At 39.2% G+C, this 27104-nt stretch overlaps 1 protein-coding gene across 1 annotated transcript in view; it reads left to right on the top strand.

The window, feature by feature from the left end:
* The window catches only part of ITPR2 (inositol 1,4,5-trisphosphate receptor type 2), a 495598-nt gene that overhangs the window by 444026 nt on the left and 24468 nt on the right, over positions 1 to 27104 (top strand). The window contains exon 55 of the mRNA XM_028829349.2: positions 3334 to 3494. Coding sequence (XP_028685182.1) covers positions 3334 to 3494 — 161 coding nt within the window. The remainder of the gene's footprint in view (positions 1 to 3333; positions 3495 to 27104) is intronic.

Genomic DNA, 27104 nt, shown 5'->3' with positions numbered 1-27104 from the left:
CAACTGGTAGATGTTTGAATTGAATTCTGGGGAAATTACTTTAACATTTTCTCTCTTTTGTTTGGTTTGTTTTTCTCTCTTTTGTTTGTTTTTAGTGTTTTGTGTTTGTTATTAATAGCTCTATTGAGATATCATTCACACACCATATAATTCATCCATTTAATATGTACAATTCAGTGGTTTTTAGTATATTCAGAGTTGTGCATCCATCACCATAATTGATTTTAGAACATTTTCATTGTCCCAGAAAGAAACCCCATACCCTTTAGCCATCATCTGATCCCTAACCTTCCATCTCCACCTCCCCCCAGCCATCCACCGATCTACTTTTTGCCTCTGTGAATTTGCCTATATTGGACATTTTATTTAAATGGAACCATAATATGTGGACTTTCGCAACTAGCTTCTTTCACTTAGTAGGATGTTTTAAAGGTTCATGTTGTAGCAGGTATAGGTGCCTCATTCCTTTTTATTGTAAAAAATTATCCTGTCAATGGATATACCATATTTTATCCTTTCATCAATTAATGGACATTGGGGTTGTTTCCATTTTTGGTTATTATGAATAATGCTGCTATGAACATTCATGTACAAGTTTTTATGTGAACATACATTTTCAGTTCTCTTGAATATATACCCAGGAGTGGAGTATGCTTAGTTATATGGTAACTCTATTTAACCCTTTGAGGAATTGCCAAACTGTTTTCCAAAGTAGCAGCTGCACTATTTTACATTTCTGTTAGCAGTGTATGAGGATTCTAATTTCTCCACATCTTCACCATCACTTATTATTATCTGGTTTTGGTTATAGCCATTCTAGTGGAACAATATTTTAGTAGTAGAACATTCTTAATTCAATCAATCAGTATTTAATTGAGTGCCAACTATGTACCAAATATCATTCTGAGCTATTGGGACCATTGGTGAAGAAAAGAAACAAATATATCTGCCCAGGTGGCTCTTATACTCTAGTGAGAGGACAAACACAATACTTAATAAACATAATAAATTTTTATCCAAGTTGCTAGATGAAATAACATTTCTTTTTTCTTTGCTGATTATCAGACAGGCTTTTTCTTACACAGTCATTTTACCTCCTTATCTTAGAGATGTAATCCAGTTTAATTTAACAACTTTGATATGGCTATATTCAGCCTATAAGGAGGTAGTAAGCCCTATAAGAAAAAGAGAGGAAAAGAGAAAAGGTGATCAAGAAGGTCAGCAGAAAGGAAGGGATTGGTTGTGTTGTTAAACAGGGTGATCAAGTTAAACCACATTGAGATGGTGGGATTTCAGCAAAAACTTGTAGGTGAATGAGTTAGTTAAAGAGATGTCAGTGAGAAGAGTTTTGTGATCAGAGGAAACAACCATTCCAAAGGTCCTGAAGTCCAAAGGCCCTGTGTTTAAAACAAAGCAAAGAGGCCAGTATGGTTGCATGGGAGGTAGCAAGGGAGAGAATAGTAAGAGGTAAGGTTAGTGTGGCTATGAGGCCAAGTCACATAGGATTTAGCAAATACATATTGCATGGGACTCATACTAAAGAATTATTTATTGTTATCTGAAATTCAAACATAACTGACCATGCTGTAGCTTATCTAGCAACTCTACTTGTAGGCACTTGTAAGGACTTTGACCTTTGTCTTCAAGGGGGTGGGGGAGCCATTGTTGGGTTTGCAACAGAAGGGAGACACTATTTCTCTTAGGTTTTTAAAGGATCACTCTGGCTGCTGTGTTGAGAATGGGCTGTGGAGAGTAAAGATGGAAACAGGGAGGCCTGGGAGTCTACTGCAGTAATACACATGAGGGATGACAATGGCTCAGACTAGAGTGTAGCAGCAGAGCGGATGAGAAGTGGTCAGATTCTGGATATATTTTGCAGGTAGAGCCAAAAGCATTTCAACATGGATTGGATGTGGTGTGTGAGAGGCAGAGAGGATTCAAGAATGACGTCTAGGCTTTTGGCTTGAACAACTAGAACAGAGCTGCCATCGAATAAAATGGGAGGACTGTGGTTGAAGCAGGTTTAGCGAAGAGAATTGGAGTTTATTTGGGCATGCTGAGTTGATGATAGGTCAAATAAGATGAGGCCTAGCCATTAGCCAGCAGAATTTTATGGTATTTTCCATACAGATATCCAATAATGTAAATAAAAAGTCACCCCTTCACTGGGGACAGATTTTTTACTTATTGTGCTTTATATCTTATTATTTAAAAAGGGTCTTCAGGCTGGGCAACATTGTCAAGCCCCATGTCTACAAAAACAAACAAACAAACAAACAAACAAAAATTAGCCAGGCATGGTGGTGCATGCCTCTAGTCCCAGGTACTTAGGAGGTGGAGGTGGGAGGATCAATTGAACCTGGGAGGTTGAGGCTGCAGTGAGCCACTGCACTTCAACCTGGGAAACAGAGTGAGACTCTGTCTCAGAAAAGTAAATAAATAAAAAGGTTTTCTACATCCCGGAGTGAACTTACAAAAAATGCTTAGAGAAAGAATAGCCAGGGTTGGATTTCAGTTTCCTGGTTTCTTCTTCAATATCCGAGCTCTAAAAACCAAACTGAATCCCAACATCCCACTTCACTTGGCATTCGAATTCATGTTTCCATAGATGTTTTTTTTTTTCATCTCTATTCATTTCTTTTCATCTGTTCTCTAACTTTGAGAGAAAAGAATTTTATTATCTAGATACTTTCTTTACTGTACTTCCAAAGGCTTGAAAATGTGCCTTGGAAATGGAACATATCACCCCCTCCCCAAAATGCCTGAAACATGGTACCCTAGAGGGCTGGCGTAGTGTGATCCCTCATTGTCCTCAGTATGTGGACAGCCATCTCCTTTGTGTTCCTTTCACTGACTCCAAGTGGTTGAAAACGGATGACTCTCTCAATTCCTTCCCTCTTTTAATCCAAGTTCCTGGGTAAAATGATGTGTGTGTGTGTGTTATTTCTTTTTTTCCTGTCCTGATTAGCAAGCATACCTTTTCTTGCATGATCATTTTTACCTCTTTTTCTCAGACTTGTGGTACGGTTTAATTTGAAAATTTTGATATGGCTATATTTAAAATTATCTGCAACTTTTTAATCTATTATAGAACTGCACATTTCCAAGGATCCATGGGGAAAAATAAATGTTAGTTGGTAAAAAAATCTATAAACGATGGCCTCTTTTCTGGAGGTCTTATGTGCTGTGTTGTTTTTAATCATAACATTTTAAATTGGCACACTCTTACTGAAAGCATTTTTTCACAATAATTATTATGTTTTGTTTTTATGCTAAGAAGCAAGTACTGATTAAATGATGAATTACATATATTATGTTGCCTGTGTTTTGCAGGACTTGAGAGAGACAAGTTTGATAATAAAACGGTTTCATTTGAGGAGCACATTAAGTCAGAACACAATATGTGGCATTATTTGTACTTCATAGTCCTGGTGAAAGTTAAAGACCCAACAGAATACACTGGACCTGAAAGTTACGTGGCTCAAATGATTGTGGTGAGTGACCAGAAGGTTTTAATTTCTGACTATATTGCATCTTGTAGGTTTTCATCTTCTCTACCCTACCATCCTCCCAAAATATGGAGATTGTAGCATTCATTTTTTGTTAATATTTAAATAGGCCTGTCAATCACTGAAGAACATCTACACTGACTAAGTCATTGGTTCCCAGTAGACTCCTTGGTTATTCAAACCAAATTTGAGTCTCCAGTGCACAGATGATATTTCCTGGATTCTCTGTGCAATAACTAGCACCATCTCAGTAATGTCCATCACCTTCTGACCTCATACCTATTATCATTGCTGATGTCCCACTTCCTGAAATCTGGAACTTTCCCATTGTTAAATATGAACAGAAGATTCATACCTTAAGGAATCCCTTGGATTTCAAAAATCAAGAGTTTAAGAAATTGAATTATGTTTGGAGATAGTATGATGTTCAGTCCTAATGGGAGAGCACTGATTTTTCCATCAACACATACTTCGGATTGTTTTACCAATGTTGCTGATGAATTTGCACTGATCTTGCCATATCCAGTTGCTTATAACTCCTCAGTAAGATCATGTGGTTGTCCATGATTTGAAGTTTCTTCTGTCTCATAGAAAATTAAAACAAATTGGCCCAAAAGGGAAATTAAAGTTACAACTTCAGTGTATATAGATACACGTTCAGTGAGTATCATTGCATCTGATATAAATGTTTGCATTTTTATAATTAAATATAGCTATATATTGGATATCCCCCCCCAAAAAAAATCTAACAAAATTGTGTTCACTATTTGAGAAAGAGGCCTTAGATAACTCATGATCCTCCTTGCTACTTGGTCCTAAGGAAAACACTTAATAAGCACCAATATTTGCACCAATGCTGAAGTGTCAGCAAACTTATCATCTACTTAGGAAGAGACTATAGTTAGGGATCAACCAAAGAATATTTTTGGAGGATAACATATTAATAATTATAAGTTCATATCGTCACAGTTTACCTTACTTGCCAATATTTATGTCACAAGAGAGCTACATGTAAATTGGATGTTTATATTTCAGCATTTTCATGCTTTGTTATTAATGACTTGCATTCTACTCTAAGTTGTTTTCTCTTCATTCTTCATTTGACAATGGACAAAACCTAACATTGTTTGTCTTCTCCACTTTTGCCTTTCTGCCTCCTCCTCCTTTTAAATCAGAGGAAAAAGGTAATCATTTTAAGGATATATATTCATGGTCATCATTTATACTTTCTTGATCTCATTTGTGAAAAACATTTTGTTTCTGCTTGCCGGGGGGAAAACCATGTAAAACATTATATTTGACCTCACATCGCTGTCTTTTATCAAAGTTTGAGTAAGTTTAATCAATATATATTTATTAGACTCCTGTTATATGTCTTGAATGAATAGATGTTTGGATATACACTACAGAGTATCATATATTCCCTCTCTGCCAAGGAACATAGACCTTGGTAAGAGGAAGGGGGGAATAACAAACCCAAAATAGAATATGCCAGGTTTTGCAAGAGAAGTCCAAGTGAAAACCTGTGAGGGCTTCAAGATGGAGAGTGGCATCCAATGAGAGCAGGTGGAAGGAATTGATGCGGGAGTGGGGTGGCAATACGCCCGAGAGAGGAGGATTTCTGTAGATGGGGAGTGTCTGTCTATAAGAAGGAGTAGCCTGAATAAAAGCATAAACATGAGACACTTGGACACTCGGGGGATCATGAGTTGCCCAGTTTCACTGGCACGTGGTCCACTTATAGGGAAACTCTGAGAGATCTGACAGGAAATGTAGATTGGAACTTTGAATAAAAAAGATAGGCATTTGGATGTTATTTCATCAACAAGGGAAACCTCTAAAGGTTATAACTAAGGGAATAATGTGACCTAGGCAAAAAGGCAGACAGCAGTGTGCAGGTTGGTTTGGAGAGGAGAAAGAAGAAGTTAAAGATGGAATTTGGCAGCAGATGAGATTAGGGGTGAGGATATGTGAGGACCAGGGAAGTCAAAGAGAGCAAGATGAGCCTGAGATGCCAGCCAGTGTGAGCCTGGTCATTGGGAGAAAGGCGGTGGGTCATTTCAGAAGGCATCTTTGTTAGGGAGAGAAGTTGGTCAGAGAAAAATTCTTGTTGATTTTGAGGTGAGACTGGAGGCCAGGAGTCATGGGTAGGAGGAGCAGTGGTGGGGCAACAGCTTGAGCCTTGGAGCCAGGAGTATCAAACCATTGCACTGTCACTTATCTGCTGGGTGGTCTTAGATTTCATGGATGAGTCTTGAAACCTGCCTGAGCCTCTGCCTCCTCATCTAAATGGAGGAACTGTTGCATTGCCCACAGGAGGGTTGTGCACTCAGTGAGATGATGTGTAGAAAGTGCCTCATAGAGTGCAGAGACTCTATCTGTAAATGACAGTTCTCACTGTGACAGTTCACATAGAATGACCATGGAAGCCGTCAGATTAGAGAATGGTGGGGAAAGGGAAAGAGTGTAAAGACAGAAGAGAAAACTTGAGACAGAACCCAGGGGATCCCCCATTCAGGAAAAAGAAGAAAGACAAGCAGAGAAGTAAGAAAGGAGACAATAAAGAAGGCATAAGGACAGCCAGGAAGAGGCGTATGTCCAAAGCCAAGAGTTGAGGATTTCAGTGTCAGAGTCCAACAGCATCAATTGCTGCGAAGAGGCCAGAAAGAAGAGACAGGTCAAAGCCTTTGGATTTTATGATGTAGAAATCACCAGGTGACTTTTTACCTTAAGAGAAGACTGCTGTGAAAATGTTGACCCATCTCTAGCCTTAACATTAAAAGCAGCATTTTCCCAGGCACTTGTACTTGACTTTTTAAGTATCCAAGTACTTATCCATGTTTCTGCCCAGCCTCTTCTGTCAGAGCTTTCTCCAGAGCCATGACAAGAGGGATGAGAGCTCACAAGCTTATTCCAACATGAAATGTTTCATTTTCATCCAAGCAGTGCACATCCAAGAGAACAGGCTCCATTCCTGAATTTTAATGGCCAGGAGAAGGAAGAGTGATATTAACTTAGGTCTGAAGGAAATGAAAAGTTGTTTGCATGGAAGGTTATTTATGGAAATAGCCTTTTTGGAAAAGATCTAAAAATCTGTAGCTGAAAAACCCATTTCAGAAAATCTGTTACTCCAAGCTCTGTGGAGATGATGGCCTTCTGACTATCCTCCTAGAGAGAGAGAAGATTTTGTAGCACGCGGAAAGTTGAAGCACATCTACAGTTCAGTTCAAAGACTGTTCTTTCTCTTCTATTTCTCTACTCCTGAGGTAACTACTCTTCAAACTTTGGTAGGAAACCTTCCAGACATTTTCCTGCCACTCTTATTTTTGTTCCTTAAAAATAGGTTCACTTAACAAGTTTATTTAGGTGCTTATCAATAGGGCTTTGGAAGAAGTTTCAAATTGATAATTTATAATTGATGTTGCTTTCACTCTTATGGATTTATGCAAAGGAAAATGTGAAAGGTCCTTTCTCATATTAGTTCACAAAACAACTCATCTGAATCCTGCTACACTGTTTATGTAAATCTAATTTATACCTTGGGACCCTTAGAAAATGCCTCCTACCTTTCCGGGAAATGGGAAAAACAAGAATAGAGGCCAGGCACGGTGGCTCACGCCTGTAATCCCAGCACTTTGGGAGACTGAGACGGGTGGATCACGAGGTCAGGAGATCAAGACCATCCTGGCTAACGCGGTGAAACCCCATCTCTACTAAAAATACAAAATAGTAATAATAATAATAATAAATTAGCTGGGCATGGGGGTGGGCGCATGTAGTCCCAGCTACTCGGGAGGCTGAGGCAGGAGAATGGTGTGAACCCAGGAGGCCGAGCTTGCAGTGAGCCGAGATTGCGCCACTGCACTCCAGCCTGGGCAACAGAGCGAGACTCTATCTCAAAAAATAAATAAATAAATAAATAAATAGAATAAGTTCTAAGAATGTTCCTCCCTCTGTATATTTTTTCACCTCAAATGCTTCAACTTTGTTACCATGTCAGTAAGGAATATTTGTACTAATATTCATTGAAGCACTGTGTCAGTCTGTTCTGCATTGCTGTAACGGAATACCCAAGACTGGGCAATTTACAAAGAAAAGAGGTTTATTTGCTTTCACAAGAACAGAAAACCAAATACTGCATGTTCTCACTCATACGTGGGAATTGAACAATGAGATCACTTGGACACAGGAAGGGGAACATCACACTCCAGGGCCTGTTGTGGGGTGGGGGGAGGGTGGAGGGATAGCATTAGGAGATATAGGTAATGTAAATGATGAGTTAATGGGTGCAGCACACCAACATGTCACATGTATACATATGTAACAAACCTGCACATGGTGTGCATGTACCCTAGAAATTAAAGTATAATAATAATAATTTAAAAAAAAAGAAAGAAAAAAGAAAAGAGGTTTATTTGGCTCACAGTTCTGCAGGCTGTACAAACATGAAACTGGCATCTGCTCAGCTTCTGGTGGGGCCTCAGGAAGCTTTGACTCATGGCAGAAGGTGAAGTGGGAGTAGGTGTGTCACATGCAAGTGAAGGAACAAGAGAGAGAGGGGAGAGAAGTGCCATACTCTTTAACAACAAGTCTAGAGTGAACTAATAGAGTGAGAAATCATTCATTACTGTAGGGAGGGTACCAAACCGTTCATATAAGATCTGCCCCCATAACCCAAAAGCCTCCCACTAAGCCCCACCTCCAACACCAGGGATCAAATTTCAGCACGAGGTTTGGAGGAGACAAACCATATCCAAGCCATAGCACCTCAGTTTCTTCATTTGTAAAATTCAGATAATAGATAATATTGTATCTATTGATGACATTTTAATATGAAATTTGGAGGGGACAAATACCGTACTATATCAAACATACATTGTACATAAAGTAATACGTTGCTTCTAGGGGTTAGAATTGCAGGAAACACATTTGTGTCTTTGTATCCATCCAATGATAGGATCAGGGGTCTGAAATATTAATCAAAACTTAAAACTTTCTTACCTCTGCCTTCAAATTCGTGTGTGTGTGTGTGTGTGTGTGTGTATGTGTGTGTGTGACAAATTCTTGCTGTTTTGCCCAGGCTGGAGTGCAGTGGCACAGTCTTGGCTCACTGCAACCTCTGCCTCCCAGGTTCAAGAGATCCTCCTGCCTTAGCCTCCCAAGTAGCTGGGACTACAGACCTGCACCACCACACCTTGCTAAGTTTTGTATTTTTAGTAGAGACGGGGTTTCACCACATTGGCCAGGCTCGTCTCAAACTCCTAACCTCAAGTGATCTGCCTCCTTCAACCTCCCAAAGTGCTGGGATTACAGGCGTGAGCCACAGCACCCAACCGTGCCTTCAGATTCTAAACCAAGCTATTTAAATAGCCACTGTTTGATTATTTGAATTAACATGGAGCATCTTCTTGGATATTGTTCAGGGAAATGTGACTAGATCAAGGTGTTTTGAGGATGTATTTTCTTGTCAAGTAAACCCTCATGTTTGATAAAATAAATGATATTTTGAGGTAGTGTTTACTGGGAACAGAAAGTAAGAAGGGAAAAGGAGGGACCATACAGGAAAGTAAAAATAATAAAAGAAAATTTAGAAAACTAGAGGAAAAGGTATGAAAGGATAAATCTTCCATCCCGTACTGATAATGGCCTTTGAGCACCACTAAGCCCCTTTGCTTCTCCCATTAAGGAAAGGATGATAACTGAGGAGGAACAAACAAAAATAGACATCATTAGAAAAAAATACCCAAGACTTTTAGATGTTTCTCTAACATTTTGAGGTCATTTTCAGATTACCAGTGTTCATTTGCTGAGGTATATGAAGGGATATTTACTACTTAATTTGACAAATAGCAGGATCCAAACCAGAGGTGTGTATAAGAGCAGGAGCCATGTGTGTCTGGAGAGCTGCTGCCTCCACAAGTATCCTGATGGCACTGGGCTTCTAGTGAGACCTGGCTGGCCACCCTCCCCATGTCATGGCCATGGGTTTTTTGGGAACCATTTCCTCCTTTTACTGATTCACAGTTGTAAACTCTTCTATTTATTTTTCTCTTGAGTAACAACTGCACCCTGACATTGCGGCAGTGTCGATGAAGACTATTTAACTCATATTTTTGTTAACATAATACTTGTCTGTCTTAACCAAAAACTAAGTTTCCTGAAAGCCATAATCAGGTATAGAGAAGGTCTTTGTTCTGCACAATACCAGGGCAGGTAATATCTGTAATGTGTATTAACAGCAATTCACTAAACATTGAATGTCTCTGTATGCTAGCAACTGTGCTAAAGATTGCTGTATAAAGATGAATAGGAAATTGCCTCTTCTCCCAGGAAACTCAAAACATTTATTGAATGAATAAATAAAATAATAGGTACATTAATAAATGAATGGTTTCTTTTTAGCCCTCTGGGAGTTGGACATAATTTACAGGAAGCGATACCAAAATGATGTGAGACATTGCAACACAAATTTCTCATTAGTCAAATGCTATCTGTCCCTTCTTTTAAAACCAAAGGATAAAGATACAGCAGGAAGGGTTATGTCCCCTGACCCAAATTGGAGGGCTGATTTGAAATATGAGGCTGTAGGCGCTTTAATCTGTCTGTGGTCTCTCTCATCGTGTCTCTCCAACCCAGCCTCTCCCTCCCACAAGAATAGGCCTTCCCCTGCTCTTCTAGCAGAGGGGTGGGGATGACACTGGTGGGGTTTTCAGCTTAACTCACCCTGAAGAATGAATTCTTCCTTGCCATGATCTGTTAAGACCTTAAAAAGAAAGGTCATTCTTTTAATGAGATAGGAAATAAATCTACCCATCTAGTCACCCACTACTTTAGCCAAATAAGGAAGGGAAAGAACTAGCAATTTCCCAAATGTTGTTTTCTGAGTCTGGAAATCAAAATCAGTCTTGTTTAGTTAAAACATATTTTTGAGCAGTAACTGTTGGAGGGGAGATATTTGGACTCATGAAAGCCATCAAGTCTTCTAAGATTTATATGCACCCCTCCTGCTTTAGCACCACTGGCCAACTTAATCTCTGCATTATTGTTATGTGTCATAATTATGAAATTATATGTTCTGTTCTATTACTTCTAATTTACACTAATTTTGTAATTGGATCTCATTAAACCAATTATGTAACTGCTTAATTTTTAACTAAACACTATCTTAAAGACTTTAGAACTTAATTTTAAATGTTTACGTTTCAAGGAAAGCCAAGGGGGTCTTTGCAGCTCAGAATGCACAATTAAGAAGTACATTTGAGCATTCAAGGAGATACCACCCTCACTTCCCACATTTTAAGTCCAGACATGTGTCTGTGATTTAAGAGGGATCTTTTAAAATGCCCCTCTCTGGATTTTTATTGTCACCGTGGCATCTGTCCCCTATGTTATTCTCATTTTCTATTTAATATTCATGTGTAAGATCCATGAATTACTTCATTTTTGCACAGATGTTAACATCTTTCTGTTCCTCTTTTTAGTTTATGAAACAGAGACAGAAGTAGTAGGTACTTAACAGTGTGGCTGAATGCTGTCTTCTTCATCTTAAGGATTCCGGTCCAGTGCTTAGGTTGTTAGACTTTGGTGCTGGAAGTGAGGATAAAAGGATTTGGACCAAATAGTGTTTAAATGATTTTCATGGTGGAAGTGGCATGGAGAATAAGAACGAGGGAAGGCAGATAAGACACTGAACCTGAGATGTTCTAGGTTACTTCCTGAATTGATCAGAAACTGTAGATCTGCTAGTGTTCGGGTGATTGACCACAGAGTTACAGAACACAAGTGGCTTTTGTTGGCTTTTCTAATCAGTGTTTAAGGAGAAGTTCCATGCGAAGGAATAAACCTGAGCATATGAATCTGAAGTTTGATTTCTTAGGATTTCCATTTACAAGATTGGTGACTTTACTTATCTCCTCCATACTTCAATGTACCCATTGATAAAATATGTATAATGGGCCAGTTAGAACTCAGAATAGAAGGCAATGGAACTGAGCTAGGACTCTGGAGGCCTCTGGCTGTACCAGGCATTAACCCTTCAGTTGTTGGATCATGCAGAGGAGGTGTTGTGGGGATCCCAGGGGCAGATTAGGGCAAATAAATCTGCAGGGGGAGGGAGTATTTGGAGGGCTTATGAAAGTGGCTTAGTTGACAATCAGGAGATATTGCAGTATTTTGGCAATTAGTACAGCCATATCTTTGCATACCAGCTAAATATTGGTACTGAGTATAACCGCACTTTTTTTGCAGAGTTGCTATGAGGATTCAATAAAATCATGCCACTAACAACACTACAACTAATATAACTGACATGGATAAGTATTGCCTATGGATAATAGCCACTAATCATGCCACTAACAACACTACTGCTAATATAACTGACATGGGTGAATGTTGACTAGTTATCCAGCTGACATTAGATAAGTGCCTGTGCTGTGCTAAGTGCTTTATATGCATGATCTCCTTTAAAGCCTCATGACAATTCTAGGAGGCAAATCCTATTGTTCTTATTATCCCCATTGTACACATGAGGAAACTGAGGCTCTGAGAGGAGTGGTAGCTTGCCCAGAGTGGCACAGCTTGCACAAAGGGATGCCATGCCCATAATGTGCCAGGTGCATGCAAGTGATCGATAAATGTCTGTTAGTATCCGATCCCATACAGTATGTAAAGCTAGAAGCTGTGATTCCTTTGGGAACAAGCAAGGCCAGCTGTACCCAGCCTTCTTAGCAGCGCGCATGGCACTTTACAGAAGGACTATAAAAATTCAGTCCACAGGGCAGGGAGTAGACCTGGCTAGGAGACAGGAAGTCAGATGACAATCCTACAATGGCAGGAAGGCCTGAGAGGAATTCAAATAAGAAAAAAAAAGAACTCGTTCAGAGCTGGTTGGCAACTGCATACTTCCTACGAAGATTAGAAGTGTTATAATTACAATTATTACAATTGCAGGCAAGAAAGAAAAAGAGGCTGCAGGATGTTTCAATTTAATTTGACGAGTATTTACTGCGGAGAACTATGCATGAGGCACTGATAAGAATAAGAATAAAATATCCCTGCCCTCTGAGGACCACACTGTAACTAGAAGGACAGCTTTATTCACCAGAAACGATTGTGCAAATCAGATTGAACTCTGGTACAGACATCCAGCAGCCAGAGAAACCTTAAGACAGATCACACCACTGCACCCCTGCTTAAAACCTGTCCACGACACTTAGATTAAAATCCAGAATCCTTCATAGACTGCTTATATAGTCTGGCCCCATTCCACCTTACCAGTCTCATTTCATCCCACTTCCCTTAGCCGACTACAGTCCAGCCACACTGGCGCTTCTTCTTTTCTCAAACATGCCATGCTTTTCTCTAGTGGGAGCCTTGGCCCACGTGTGCCTTCTGCTTGCGGTCATGGCCCTCTGGCTCTTTGCATGTCTGTGCCTTCCCTGACATCCCCATTCCCGTTACTTCCTAGCCCACCACCCTTTATTTCCTTTAGCGTTTATATTGATCTGACCTTAAATTGTTTTTATATTTATTGGTGTGTTTATTGTTTATCATTACCATATATACCCCAGGAAGACATTTACACGTCTGCTTTGTTCTCTTCTGTATTCCCAGCGCCTAAATTAATGCCCGGCACATAGTAGGCACTCAGCATAAATTGCTGAACAAAATAAATAAGATATAGAGCCACTGGAGCACAGAGGACAGGTTCTTTCTGGCCAAAGTCACTAAGGACAGTTTCACCAAGAAGATTTTGAGGAGAGTCGAGCTAAAAATGAGGAGGATTTTGATAGAAGGATGGAGGGGAATATGTTCCAGGCAAAGTGTGTAGCTTAAAAGAAAAGTGTGAGAACAAGAAAGGAAACTAATTAAGTATATGATATGTGTTAGCAGCTTAGCATGCTATCTTATTTATACCCGTTTTATGTGAATTGAGGCTCAGAAAAATGTGAGTCATCCCAGGTGCCCTGTAAATGAGTACTTGAACCAGGATGCAAATCCAGATTTTCCTGGGACCAGTGTCTATGATTTTACCTTTAGCTATGCCTTCTTCTAGTAAATAATCAGGTAAAATTTGACAAAGACTAAATAAATGTAAATCAAGTATTGAAGAACAGGTAGGAAAAACCTCAAAACCAAAAGCCAAATGACATCCTTTAGAAGGAAGAAAGCTGTTTCTGTTTCTCCAGTATTTTTAGGAGTTAGAATTTTTAATCTCTAAGCTGCATTCGTGGAGGTGTGATCTAAAATGCCTTGAAAACGCAGGACAATGAATCATTTTTTATTTTTTAATGATGTGTTTATTCAACAAATGCAGATTGAGTGTCATTGTGTTCGAGGTGCTAGGCTTGGTTTAGAGACACAGAGTCGAGGCAGATTCTCTAACTTCCCTTGGGAAGCTTTGGTAAAATAAAGGAAATAGATAAAGGGTGATGATAACACACGGCAGCAGTGGAGTCTGCCAGAGCCTAGGGCCTGGGAAGGGAGGCTTCATGGAGGTCATGCCTGGATGCTTGAGGCTGATCAGGTAAATGAGGATGGAACACGTAGAGAGAGCAGATAGGTATGTCTGGAAAAACAGTGAGGACATTTGGGAGGGCAGTAACCAGGAGTAGTAACCAGGAGCCAGGTTGCAAAGGGCCTTGTGTGCTTAGAAATTTTTACTTTATCCTGGGCTGGGCGTGGTGGCTCACGCCTGTAATCCCAGCACTTTGGGAGGCCGGGACAGGTGGATCACCTGAGGTCAGGAGTTGGAGACCAATCTGGCCAACATGGTGAAACCCTGTCTCTATTAAAAATACAAAAATTAGCCGGGCATGGAGACACACACCTGTATTCCCAGCTACTAAAGAGGCTGAGGCAGGAGAATCGCCTGAGACCAGGAGGTGGAGGTTGCGGTGAGCTACTGTACTTATGCCTGGGTGACCAAGTGAGACTCAGTCTCAAAAAAAAAAAAAAACAAAACAAAACAAAAAACAAAACAAAACAAAAAGCAAGAAAGAAATGTTTACTTTATCCTCCAAGTTAAGGGAAGTCCTACAGAGATATTAAACCAAAGAGACAGGAGCAGATTTACGTTTTAGAAGACATGTTCTATAGCAGCACAAGAAATGGATTCAAGGGGGCCATCCTGGAAGAAAAAAACAAAAATGAAACAGGTAGAAAGATTTTATTACCCAGCAACAATAATGCGAGCTGGTGCTAAGGAAATGCCACTGGAAATTGAAAAGAAATGATGGCCATGAGAAAATTAAGATAGAAGTTTTAATGAAGGTAAGGGGAAGGCTGTTTAGGTCCCTGGCCTCAGAGAGTCAGAGGAGGGAGAGCTGAGCACTGGGGAAAGGGAAAGGGTTCCACAGAAATAAGTTGAGGAGATGTGATCATCTCAGTTTGGGTTATAGGGCTTAAGTGCGTATGTGGACTTGGACATTTTCAAGGCATTTTCATGTTCGAGATGTTTTAGGTGATACCTCTACAACTGTAAGTTAGAAATTAAGAATTCTAATAAGAAGCTGAGTATGTGGGTCTGTAATTCAGATGAGAAATCTAAAATGGATAGTCCACTAAGAAAAAGTTAACTACCACAAGGATAAGATTTTAGTGTCTTTTTGGAGACAGTCTCTTGCCCTGTTGCTCAGGCATGATCCTGGCTCACTGCAGCCTCGACCTCCCAAGGCTAGGTGATCCTCCTGCCTCGGTGCCCCCAAGTAGCTGGGACTACAGGCACACGCCACCATGCCTGGCTAATTTTTCTATTTTTAGTCGAGGCGGGGTTTTGCCATGTTGCCCAGGCTGGTTTCGAGCTCCTGAGCTCAAGTGATCTGCCGACCTTGGCCTCCTAAAGTGCTGCCAGATTTTATTTTATGCACTAGGGCATCCCAGGAGAATAGAAAAGTGCCTGGTATATATTAGATACTCAATAAAGATTTCTTAAATGATCACAAAGATTTGTAAGTTGCTGGAGTATACTTGATAGCTGAAATCACAGATCTGGATAAGGCTATGCAAAGGAAACTATATAGACTGAGAAATTCAGAAAAAGCATGCCCTCATACTTGAAATAGCACAGACCTTTTCCTATTATTTAGTAATAATGATGATAATAATGTCAAAAGTCTACTACTCAGATTTTACTCAGCAAAAAGTAGAACCAGGAGAAAAACAATTTTCATAGTGGGGCTCTGAAAGAGGATGTTAACTTTTCATTAGCCAGTGAACCTAGAGGTGGTGTGGTCAGTTTGTGGATATCATGTGATCTGACATTGATTACATTTTAGTATGAGATTATGCTGCAAACCCAAATGTTTAGAGCAAAACAACTTGGACATGTTCAGTATATAGAAGCTTTTTTGAAATGGTAACCCATCCTAAGTCATTTATTTTAGACTTATGAAGGGATGTTCACTTCTCTGATTCTCATAACCTTAATAAAAAGATTTCCTCCTGCTGTGCTGAAGAAAATTCTTGTTTCCCAGTTCTAGTCATTACGGTAAGATCTTGTTCAATTCTCAGTTGGCTTTCTGGAATAATAATGTCCACATTGTTAGGACTGATACATTTTACTCAGAAACTCTGGCTTTCTTCCAGGGAGTAACAGATGCCATCAAAATGTAAGTTGTGGGAATGAGAACTATATACTGTAAAGCCACACGACTTCTGTGTAATGGTTTTTAATAGGCTAGCATAGCCCGTGTCATATCGTAAGTAATTAGTTACGATGGCAATTAAGCTGAAATACTACTCTTGGGTTAGATACGGTTATCAGGCAACCGCATGTCCATAGGATTTTGGACTAATTTTATCTAAGGGAATTTCTGAAAAATAATTGCTGAATTTTACAAAAGTGATTCAGCGCTTGGATTTCAGAGATTAGTCATTTAATATCAGGTTAGTGGAGCCTGCTACTTTCATGGGATTTAGAGATCAAGATGTTTTGGAAATAATAGCATCTGAGGTAAGTTACCGCAGCCCTCTGAGTCTGTTTCCTCCTCTGTAAATGGGGATAATACTCCCCTTTACTAGGATTCCTGTGTGGATTAAACACAATCACATCTATCCTAGCACCTAACATGGTGTCTGGCTCACAGTTACTGTTCAACAAACGTTTGATCTCCTACGTCTACTTAAAATATTTGGCTAAATAAATAATAAGGCTAACTTTAAATACTATTTTGTGGATTCAAAACATTCTTAAACCATTCAGTGTTCAAACTCTTCACTGATTCTACATAGCGTTTCTTTTATAGGTTAGGCAAAGGTCAACTTTCATTTGTTCAATAAATACATGGCACCTATAATGTCCCAGACACTGCGCCCACACCTGGAAAGGGACACAGAGGAGATAAAGACGGCTATGGCCTGTTGCACAGTTACCTGTTTAGAACTGAAGGCAGATCCTAGACAAGTCACCACATGTTTTACATAGCTGAATAGTGACTATTACCATCGGGCAAAGGTCAGGCAGAGGGGCTTCCTATATTGTTGTCTGACACAACCAAAAGTTGGGAGCTTCCATAAATATTTGCATTGCTGGAACTGTTGAATCCATTTGAGTTTACAAGTGATTTTAGGACAGATCTTACCACAAAGAGGTGTGGTATGATACCATCTGGAGTGTCCCAGAGAGGACATGGGGACAGACGTACTGTGAAAGGGAGTGGTAGGAGCTAATTCTGAGTCAGAACCCAAATTACATAAGAAGAAATGTCATCTAGTTTACTTCTATCCTTACCCCGGGAGGCTAGGGGCAAGCTCTACCTGATTCTAGGTTATATGATGAAAGCAACAAAGGATGTTTATTTCATTTTCCAAAGAACACATTTTAGGCTCCTTCAAGTGAAGAACTCGAGGCATTTTTCACACATGTAATCAGCTTTGTCATTTTTTCCGACATCTGAAAAAGTTCCAGTATAAAGCACATATTTTCTGCTTTAGAAATAATATTCTGGTCTATGTCCATACCACCCTGAATGCTCCCTGTCTCCTCTGGTCTCAGAAGCTAAGCAGAGTTGGGCCTGGTTAGTACTTGGAGAAATAATATTCCAGCCCTCCAAGTTTCCTTCTGAATTGGTGTTCTACTGAGATTGCTAACTCTTAAGAAAGATTTCAAGTGTTTATGCCATTCTGTGAGCTTATTGATAAACATTCCAAATACAAATGACATAAGAAGCACCAGTTCACCAGAACCTGAAATTCAAAAATGGCCAGATTCAATGGTGGTTTATTTGCAGAGATACCTGTAACTTTTCAAAGAGGTAATTACTCAGGGATTTCTTTTGACTATCTTGGCAACAAGTTGTGATATAAAGGCCCTGGGTCCCAGATGCACTAGGTAGGCCTGTGACTTTCAGAAGAGACTTGATTGCCGCAGATGTGGATTCTTCATTCATAATGAGAATCCGAGTGACTTCCATTATCTCTTCTGTCCTGGTTCTGAAATCCTAATAACTCTAAATATGTAAAATATTTCTTTATATCAAGTTGTGGGTATATTAATGTTTATTTTATCTTACAAACCAGAAGCAATTGGGACAGGAGTTTTAGAGTGGTCCAGATTTGGCTATTTCCATTGTGTTCCTTGGGGGAGATCATATGTGGATCAGCTTTCCCTGGCTGCTGTCTGGCGGTTAAGTCCTGATGTTACATAGTCCACATGATTACACCCTTGTGCTGCAGCCTTTTCTGTAGGACAGCACTGATTATGGACAGACAATGAATTTTCCTTGAATATCTGGAGCCAGACCCTCTGTGAGAAAATTAAGCTGTGATTCTGGCTGGGGTCAGAGGGCGGTGGGAGGGGTGAGGAATTTCCACTGTCTCAGGCTGCACCTATGCTGAAGGGCCTGTGAGAATTTGTCTCCCAAGCTTAGGAGCCAGTACCATTTGGAAGCATTAAACCCAGTTTGAAAATGTCGTTTTAGAAGACAAAGACCTACTGCCAACAGATATATAATAAGATAAACCATTTTATTGGGGTGATAAAAGTTATTCTTACTTGAGAGTATCACAATTGCCTCACTTTATTTTCTGGTGTATAACTCACTGTGTCAAAGAATAATGAAATTAAGAGTCTGGATTGTAGAAAGAGCATTAGTGGAAGGGGTGCTGTGTGTGTTAGACACAGTGCAGTGTGGTGGTTTAGACACAGACTCGGGGATTTTGGAAGCCTTGAGCAGACCTTTAACCTCCCTATGCCTCAGTTTCTTCATCTGTAAAATGCGTAAACATCCGTATCTATAGGGTTTCCTAAAGATTAAACAATTTAATGTTTTTGCATTATCTAACAGACAGTACATTTTAAATTAAACTGTAAAATATGTATGAGTGTTAGAATAGCATTTCAGAGCTCAAGAAATTATTATTTATTCAACAACTTTTGCTAGTGCCTACCTACCATAATCTAGGGCAATGGATAAGATCCTGCAGGAGAGCACTAATAAAGGATGAATAAATTCCCTGCTTCAGGAATCTTGGGCCTAATGAGAAATAATAATATATGGTCATAAAGATGAGTTAATAGCAGGCAGCAATATTTGATGAGCTAAGATGAGGAGCCATCCTCTAGCATGGGAAGAGGACCTTGTATGTAAGGGAAATAGGTAGATCTGAGGAATTGAAGCTCAGAGAGTAGGTGGACCCACCTGGATTAGGTTGGAGCTAAAGGGTAACAGGAATTAATTCTCAGGGTAAGGAGTTCCTATTTGATCCTTCAAACACAGGAGAGGCGTTGACGACTTTTATTTAGGGGAATTATGTGATTTTTTTAAAAATCAGATTTTAAGGAAGTATCAAAGAGTCTATAGCAGGATTTCATGAAGGGGCAAGAGTCTGGCAGAAGGAAAATCAGTAACCATCACACTGATGGAAAATGTGATAGAAGGAACCGGAAATAGGAAGAGATGCGTGTGGTGGAAAGAAGATTTGACCAAGAGTGACAATCCATAAACCAAGAGGGCTCGGTTCCCGCACACCCAACCCCATCCCTGCCTCTCTCACTAGGCTCAGCCTTCCCGGTCTTCTTTATGAGGCTTTCAATTCTGCCAACCTTGGCTCCTGCTGTTTGCTTCACCTGGAATGCTTATCTTCAGAAATTAAAATCTTCCTTTTGTGGCCAATCCACCTAACGACCTCAGGCCCTCTATAAGAGCACTTTGTCATATTCTATCCAAAGCATTTACCACTATTTCAAATTATTTGCCTTTGGAGTTGTTACCTGTTTTTCACTGTCTTTGTTTCCTTGTGAACTGGACTCTTGATGTCTTGGTAACTATTTCCCCAGTACCTAGAACTATTTCTGAAACCAAAAGGGTCTTAATAAATATTTATTGAGTAAATGAATGAAATAATTGATCTCTAAGGTCCTTTCTAGCACCAGTTTTCTGACTCCCTGATTTTAGGTGAAAGAGAAATTAAGAAAACTGTTTGCTGACAGCGTATTTAGGAGAAAGGAAAAAAGACTAAGGTTTTGAGTTTGGGTGACTTGAAGAATACTTTTAATGACTGAAATATCAGTTTTTATCCTCTTTCCTCAAACATTCAGGGAAACTGATTTTGGTTGCCAGCTCATTCCATGTATGGTGTCAATGGGCCATCCAGAGGGCAATGATATCCTGGTCCCTGGAGACAACAAAACTGGGATGATTCAGGAGAGAAAACAGAATGAAATTGAAGATGAGAGTTTTGGAAATCATACATAAGACTCATGTTTGGCCGGGCACAGTGGCTCACGCCTGTAATCTCAGCACTTTGGGAGGCCAAGGCGGGTGGATCACGAGGTCAGGAGTTCGAGACCAGCCTGGCCAACATGGTGAAACCCTGTCTCTACTAAAAATACAAAAATTAGCCAGTGGTAGTGGCAGGCGCCTGTAATCCCAGCTACTAGGGAGGCTGAGGTAGGAGAATCACTTGAACCTGGGAGGCAGAGGTTGCAGTGAGCCAAGATCATGCCACTGCACTTCAGCCTGGGCAACAGAGCAAGACTGCATCAAAACAAACAAAAACAAACAACAACAACAAATTCGTGTTTGCCAACTAGTAGTAACAGAGATTGATTTATTTGAAACTGTTAGTGGAGCTAGTTATATTTTAGTGAAAATTCCACATGGGGAAAAATAACCCAAAAGAAAATGTTAAGAGATTTTAGCAGGTAAGTCAATTTTATCATGTAATATTTACATGGATTTGCTCATTGCTTAGGAGAGTGTGGCAGTGGAACTAAAACACTCCCTTCCCATTAAGACCTGGCTGTGGATAAAAGTTTCTCCCCAGGTCCATCCCACCTTATGCAGTGATGATGACCTGTAATGCTATCCTGACACCAACTGGTAACATACTGCAGTATAATTCCCAGGCTAACCACCCAGAGTCAGCACAGACCACACAAGTTCCAGGGCATAGTTCCCAAAAAGATGCCCTTACTTCCTACACCAACTGCTCTTTGGGTGACCCCAGGCCACTCATAGTTCGGACCAAATAGGTACAGATCCAGGGGTTACCATCATCTCATCATCCCTTCAGTTTGATAATTCACTAGAATGACTCACAGAATTCACAGGAGCACTGTACTTGCTATTACAGTTTTATTATAAAGGACACAGATCAGCAACCGCCAAATAAAGAGACACATGGGGCAAGATCTGAGTAGGTTTTGAATGCAGGGCTTCTGTGCCCTGTCTCTGTGGAATCTGGGCACAACACCCTCCTGGCACAGTGATGTGTTTACCAACCAGGAAGCTCCACTGAGCTTCGATGTCCAAAGTTTTCATAGGGGTTTCATTACATAGGCATGATTGACCTAGTCATCTGCCATATAATTGAGCTCAGTCTCAGCCCCCTTGTCCTTTCCAGAACCGGACTGACTCAAAGCTGTCTAATCATGCAGTTGGTCTTTCTGGAGACCAGACTCCCTCCTGCTGAGTCATCCCATCTCTTAGCCTAAACTCAGATGTGATCCAAGGGGCTCATGAATAACACAGAAACTTCTGTCACTTGGGAAACTCCAGGGGTTTTAGAATCTCCCTCCCAAGGATCAGGGACAAAGCTAGTATAATTCTTTATTATACATCAGGCGTACTGCATTTTTCTGCGCATTTATTTGTTGCTTTTTACTTTAAGCACTTAATTGGAAAGAAATTTTAAATCTTAACTGAAAGCCCTTCTCATTCCTCTATCCCTCTTATACGCGATGTATACTCCGTCAAAATATCTCTTTCACATTATTTAATAAAACTGATTTAATCCACTACTTTCTGAAACTTTTACCATTCTAATTCAAATAGCCTTCGACTTTCACCTAGACCATTACAGGTGCCACTCAACTAGTCTTTTTTCTTCCATACTTGCCCCTCTACTGACTATGCCTCAAAGAATAAAGTGAAAAAAATTTAAAATGTAAATCAGAATATGTCACCCGTGCCCTGCTCCAAACCTTGCACTGGCTTTCTACTCTACATAGAATAAACCTGAACTTTCTTGTCCAGACCTACAAAGTCTGGCACCTGGTGTGCTCTGCCCTTTCCTCCCATTCATAGGCTCCAGCTACCCGGACTTTGCTGTTTCCATAACATGCCAAGCTTGTTTCTACCTGAGGGCCTTTGCAAATGTTCTTCTTTCAGACTGCAGCACTCTACTTGTTCCTTTACATCCTGCACATCTCTGCTTAAATGTCATCAACTCAGAGAGGCTTTCTCCGGTCACCTTTTCTAAAGAGGTCTCTTCTCCCCACTATGTCATTCTTTATCCTCTTACCCTGATTTTTCATTTCCCCAAAACACATATCATAATCTGACATCGTGCTGCTTTTTAATGTGTGTTTCCCTCATTTGAATGTAATCGGCATTAGGGCAACAACTTTGTTTTGTTCATTGTTGTATTATCAGGACTTAGAGCAGTGGCTGGCTTATAGTGGGTGCTTAGTAAATATTTACTGAATGAATAAATGACTGAATAGGCAAATGAATAAGTGATGATATATCTTGAGTGACTTAGCCTAGATTCTTAATAATGCAGGTGATAGCTAGAGTAAAAATGTATGGCAGCTGAAAGCACAGGTATTAGACTGTCTCAGCTCACATGCCAACTTGGCTTCTTCCTAGCTGTGTGACCTTAGGGAATTTGCTTAGCCTCTCTGAGCTTTATTTTGTCTCTTAAGAAAAAAGAAAATATAATAATATTATCTACCTTTACATTTAAAACTGTATTCAAAGACCTTTTATAAAAAGGAATTTACTCTCTCCCAATACCTATAATTCTTCAATCTACACACATTCAGTGGAACCTCTGATTAAAGGATCCAACAGATCTAAGATAGACCTTTTAAATATACAAGACTAGATTAGAAACTAAGAAATATAAAATAATTTGGCCAAGTTACTGCTTCTTTCTTCCTTTTTTGAAAAACAAGGATGTTGAATTAAATCTATCCAAAGACTCTTTGAGCACTGATATTTTGTGGTGTTATAATTAAAACCACAAGTCTGGACAAACTTGGAAGCCAGAGAATGATAGGGAAATCATATACCAAACTTGAAGAAAAGCAGTGGGCTCTCTTCCTTATTATAAGGTTCTGCTCATTTAAATAGTCACCAAAGAGTCCTACAATGTCAAATAAACTACTTTGCAGAATAATCAGAAGAGCATGGTTCAGTTGGCTATGATTAGGTTGCCAGCTCTGGTCTGCAGGGGAAAAGCACAAAGAAAATGTAGTCGAAGCTCGAGTGGGATTTAGTCAACAACCCATGTGAGCCATCTCTTTCTCTAATAAAGTACTATCTAAGAAGGACTAGAAATTCATTGATATCATTAGTGAAATATAGTGCACTGTTTAAGGAGAACTAGAAACAAACAGTGGTAGAAACACGGGCTAACACACATGAATACAATTTCTGTATCTGGCAACCCATGCAAATTATTTGATCTTTTCAAATCATAATAACACAGAAAGTCTTCCCAGAAGAAATAATTTGTTCCTACTGCTCATTCTTATTTGTTCCAAGTTTGTGTATTAGTTTGACTCTATTGCCAGATTACTTCTCTTCATGTCACTTCATTGTTCATTTACTTTCCCTACCTGCATTAAAGGTTTTTGTCAGATTTTTATATTTGATTGTAAACCTGCTTTGTGAAATCTTAATGTTTACTATCTTCATCTTTGCATCTCTGGTTTTTTTTCCTCAATAGTTTGGTGGATGTGAAAATGATAGAAGCTAAGATTATATCATCTTTAATAAAGAAAAAAATATAGAATATGTAGAATGCAGGTGAGCCATGGGGAAAGAAAGCATTCAGGTTGGCAAATTGTATCAGTAGGACAAGGTGCAAAATGCTTGTTTCATGCAGTATTTATTGAACAAGTTTGTTGAAATATAGTTAAAATGTATATGGAAAAGTAAGGAACCATTTTGTTCAATTTAAATGACATTGATATATTTTTTTACATCATAAAGTCTTTCAATATTTCGAACAACAATCTTTGGCACAGTACAATTTTCTCAGAGGCCCTTCAGAGATAAAAGTACATATCTAAGGTTATAAATTGGGTATATCCAATCTACATATAATAGAAGCCACTACAGTCACTCTGTAGAATTAAATAGATCAAGAATTATATTCAGGGATTATACAGATCAAGTATTGTTCTTGAGAATTTGGGAGAAGTTGAGGTTTTGAATAATCCTCAAAGCCCTCAGTTAACTGTCATTGTTTTCAATCGATCCCAGTTCTAATGGCATCTGGATGATTTTTTGTAGGACCAAGTAATCAACTCATGCTCTCTTCTCTTCATGTGGAAAGGAAGTCTTAACGTTGTTTTTAGAGAACCAGAAGAATGTATTCTTCCAAAATTAGCAGAAAGGGAAAAATGACTTTCCTTTTCTTATGGTTTTGGAACTACCAAATAGGCATCCTTTCTAGAAGTGACTGCTCTACAGGTTGCTTTTATTGCTATTTCTCAAAAGGGAACATTTGCTTAAAGTACACCCTCCCAGATCAAGGGGGTCCTTCCCTCCTGTGGCAGAGGTAAATAGGGGTTTACAACAAGATGAGGAGTATTCTCTTTAAAACTTGCATTCCCTTTAGTCTTCCCATCCTGAAAGAAATCATAAAACAACAGTGGCGAAGAACTGGGTAGATTGTATTTGAGTTATTTCAACAAAAAGAAAATGTATTTTATTTTGAAAGTAGAGGAGAAATAGGACCACAGTTGGGTGATTCTTGGTAAAGACATCCCTGAAAAATATGAACACAATCTGAAGCTACTTTCTGGAAAACAGATAACTATACACATCAAAATATCAAACTAAAATTAGCAGAAATAATTGTTGACAAAGGTTTTGTTAAAGAACAGTTGCACAGGGCACAAAATTGTAGTGAAAGTCCACATAGCTTTTCATTACTTATTTGTCATTTAGTTGGATTTTCTCACTTGTCCCTCCTGTTGCTATAATTAGCCATTAAGCTAGCAGAAACAACATTTTCCACATCACATGGGCAATGTCTTTAAAGTTTGCAAAGAGAACAAGGAAAGCAGGTTACACTGTTTCATGAAAAGACCAACCGATGTAGGAAAATAAGAATATTTGTTGTATAATCACTGAAAATCTGTCAGCAAGCAGAAGATGTTTAACTGGTAATTACTTTAAAATAGATTTCTCTTCTGGTGCCTTTTTAAAGATATTCTATGTGTTATTTTTATTTTCTAGTTTAAAATAATTTATAGTTTTCATGGTAAATTTGACAATGTGCAAGAATAATACTGTAATACTTAAATAAATAATATTCAAAAAGGAATGGTTTCTAAGCAGGCACCAGCTGTGGGATCAGTGTTTGTGTAAGACTTTTCCTTTGCACGCTCATTGGCTTTTGTGTTTGAACACGTTGGCTGCCCTCTTCATTGACATTGTCTTAGTCAGATAGAATTGTTTTAAACAAGCATTCTATTTAAACTCCTTAAGTGATAGATTTGCCTTTTAATTAAAACATTATTCCTTTAACTAGTATGCAAGTATTATCCACAGTTTATTTTCCAAAGAAAACACATTCTCTTTCCTACTTCCTAACTTCTAGAATAAATGCACAGATAAGCAAATTTATTTCAGAATTTAAAATGGTAAACTTACATATATAATGGTAAACAAGCATGAACAATTTAACATTTCTAGGGTGTCATGTGTACTTAATGAAAATTCTGATCTATTACTTCTGAACTCCTATTTCGTGAGTCTGGGGATACAGTACGCCAAGGAGAAAAAAATACAGTTTCAGGGAAAAAAAAAAATGATTCATGTAATTAAAGTTGCAGGAGCCATTTCTTGAATCCTACAATGGGAAATATACAATGTCCTACTCTTACATTAAAAATATTGTTAGGTACCCAGGTTTCAGGAATCACTAAGCTTCAAATTACATTTCCATTCTTTGTAGTAACACTGTTCATTTTCCTTTCCTCAAGTCCTCTGTGTTCAGGCATGAAAACTGTCTGACTTGCCTAGAGTTTCCGGTTTAACTTTGCTAAACCGGAAACTTTGCTAAAATAAAACTGACTCCCTTCTGTGTTCTACCTGGGCCAGTGTGATACCAGTGAGTCTCGCTTCACAATTCATGTTCATTACCATCATTCCCCAATTATACCAGATAACTGTAGTCAGAATACTGCTTTGTTTGAAATAGAATACAGCAATATTGGGTTATCACATGGGGAGGCCGACCTGAAGATCACCAGATGGTCTCTCAGGACAGTGCTCCAGACAGTCTCTCTCTTACGGGACAAAGGTCCAGGCCCAGCGCTAAAGTTTACAGACTCATCCTAGATGTTGTCAGGGTACACAGAACAAATTGGGGGTAGGAACACACTAACCAGGGTCAAAAGACAGAAATGTGAATAAATCAGAATGCCTATGCATTGATTTAACAAGATAAATTGATTTCCAAGCAGGACAGACAAACATGATGGCCGGTCAGTGTATTTTTCCCTGAGAAGCCAGACTATAACGAGAAGGTTGGTTGCTGAATGAGCAGAGGTTGGGAGCAAAGGGAGTTAGTAGGTTGCATGATTTGAATGTTTAGTTGACCAGACTGAGATAAACAGATGTAACTTCCTTGCTGCATCCAGCTGAAGACTAGAGTTTAGACAAGGGCTCGCTTGAATCCTCCATATGAGTCCTGGCTATCCCACTTCCCAGCTCTGTGACCTTGGGAAACACTGATTAGTATCTACCTTAGGGTTATTGTGAATGTTCATTCATTTATTCATTTATACTATGTATAAAGCACTTATTGTGTGCCAGGAATTATTTTAGGCCCATATCCCAGAGTAGCAGTAAACAAAACAGATAAAAATCCCTTCCTTCATGATGTTTACATTCTAACACACAAGCCATCAATACGATTAATAAATAATATAGTCTGCCTGATGGTGATGGATGCTACAGAGAAAAATAAAGCAGAGGAGGGAAAATCCCCAGGACAGGTGGATTCACTGTTGAATAAAGTAAAATCTTAAATGTAAAGATGACGGTATCTGACTCACCATTTTTTTTATTCTGATGTATTGTTATTATTACGACTTTCATTTTATCTTCTATGAGGAACAGGCAGGGCCTA

Source organism: Macaca mulatta, chromosome 11 (assembly GCF_049350105.2).
Source record: "Macaca mulatta isolate MMU2019108-1 chromosome 11, T2T-MMU8v2.0, whole genome shotgun sequence".
NCBI classification, from domain to species: Eukaryota; Metazoa; Chordata; class Mammalia; order Primates; family Cercopithecidae; genus Macaca; species Macaca mulatta.
The sequence above is the reverse complement of the archived record's forward strand: the minus strand, read 5'-3'. Positions and strand labels throughout refer to the sequence as shown.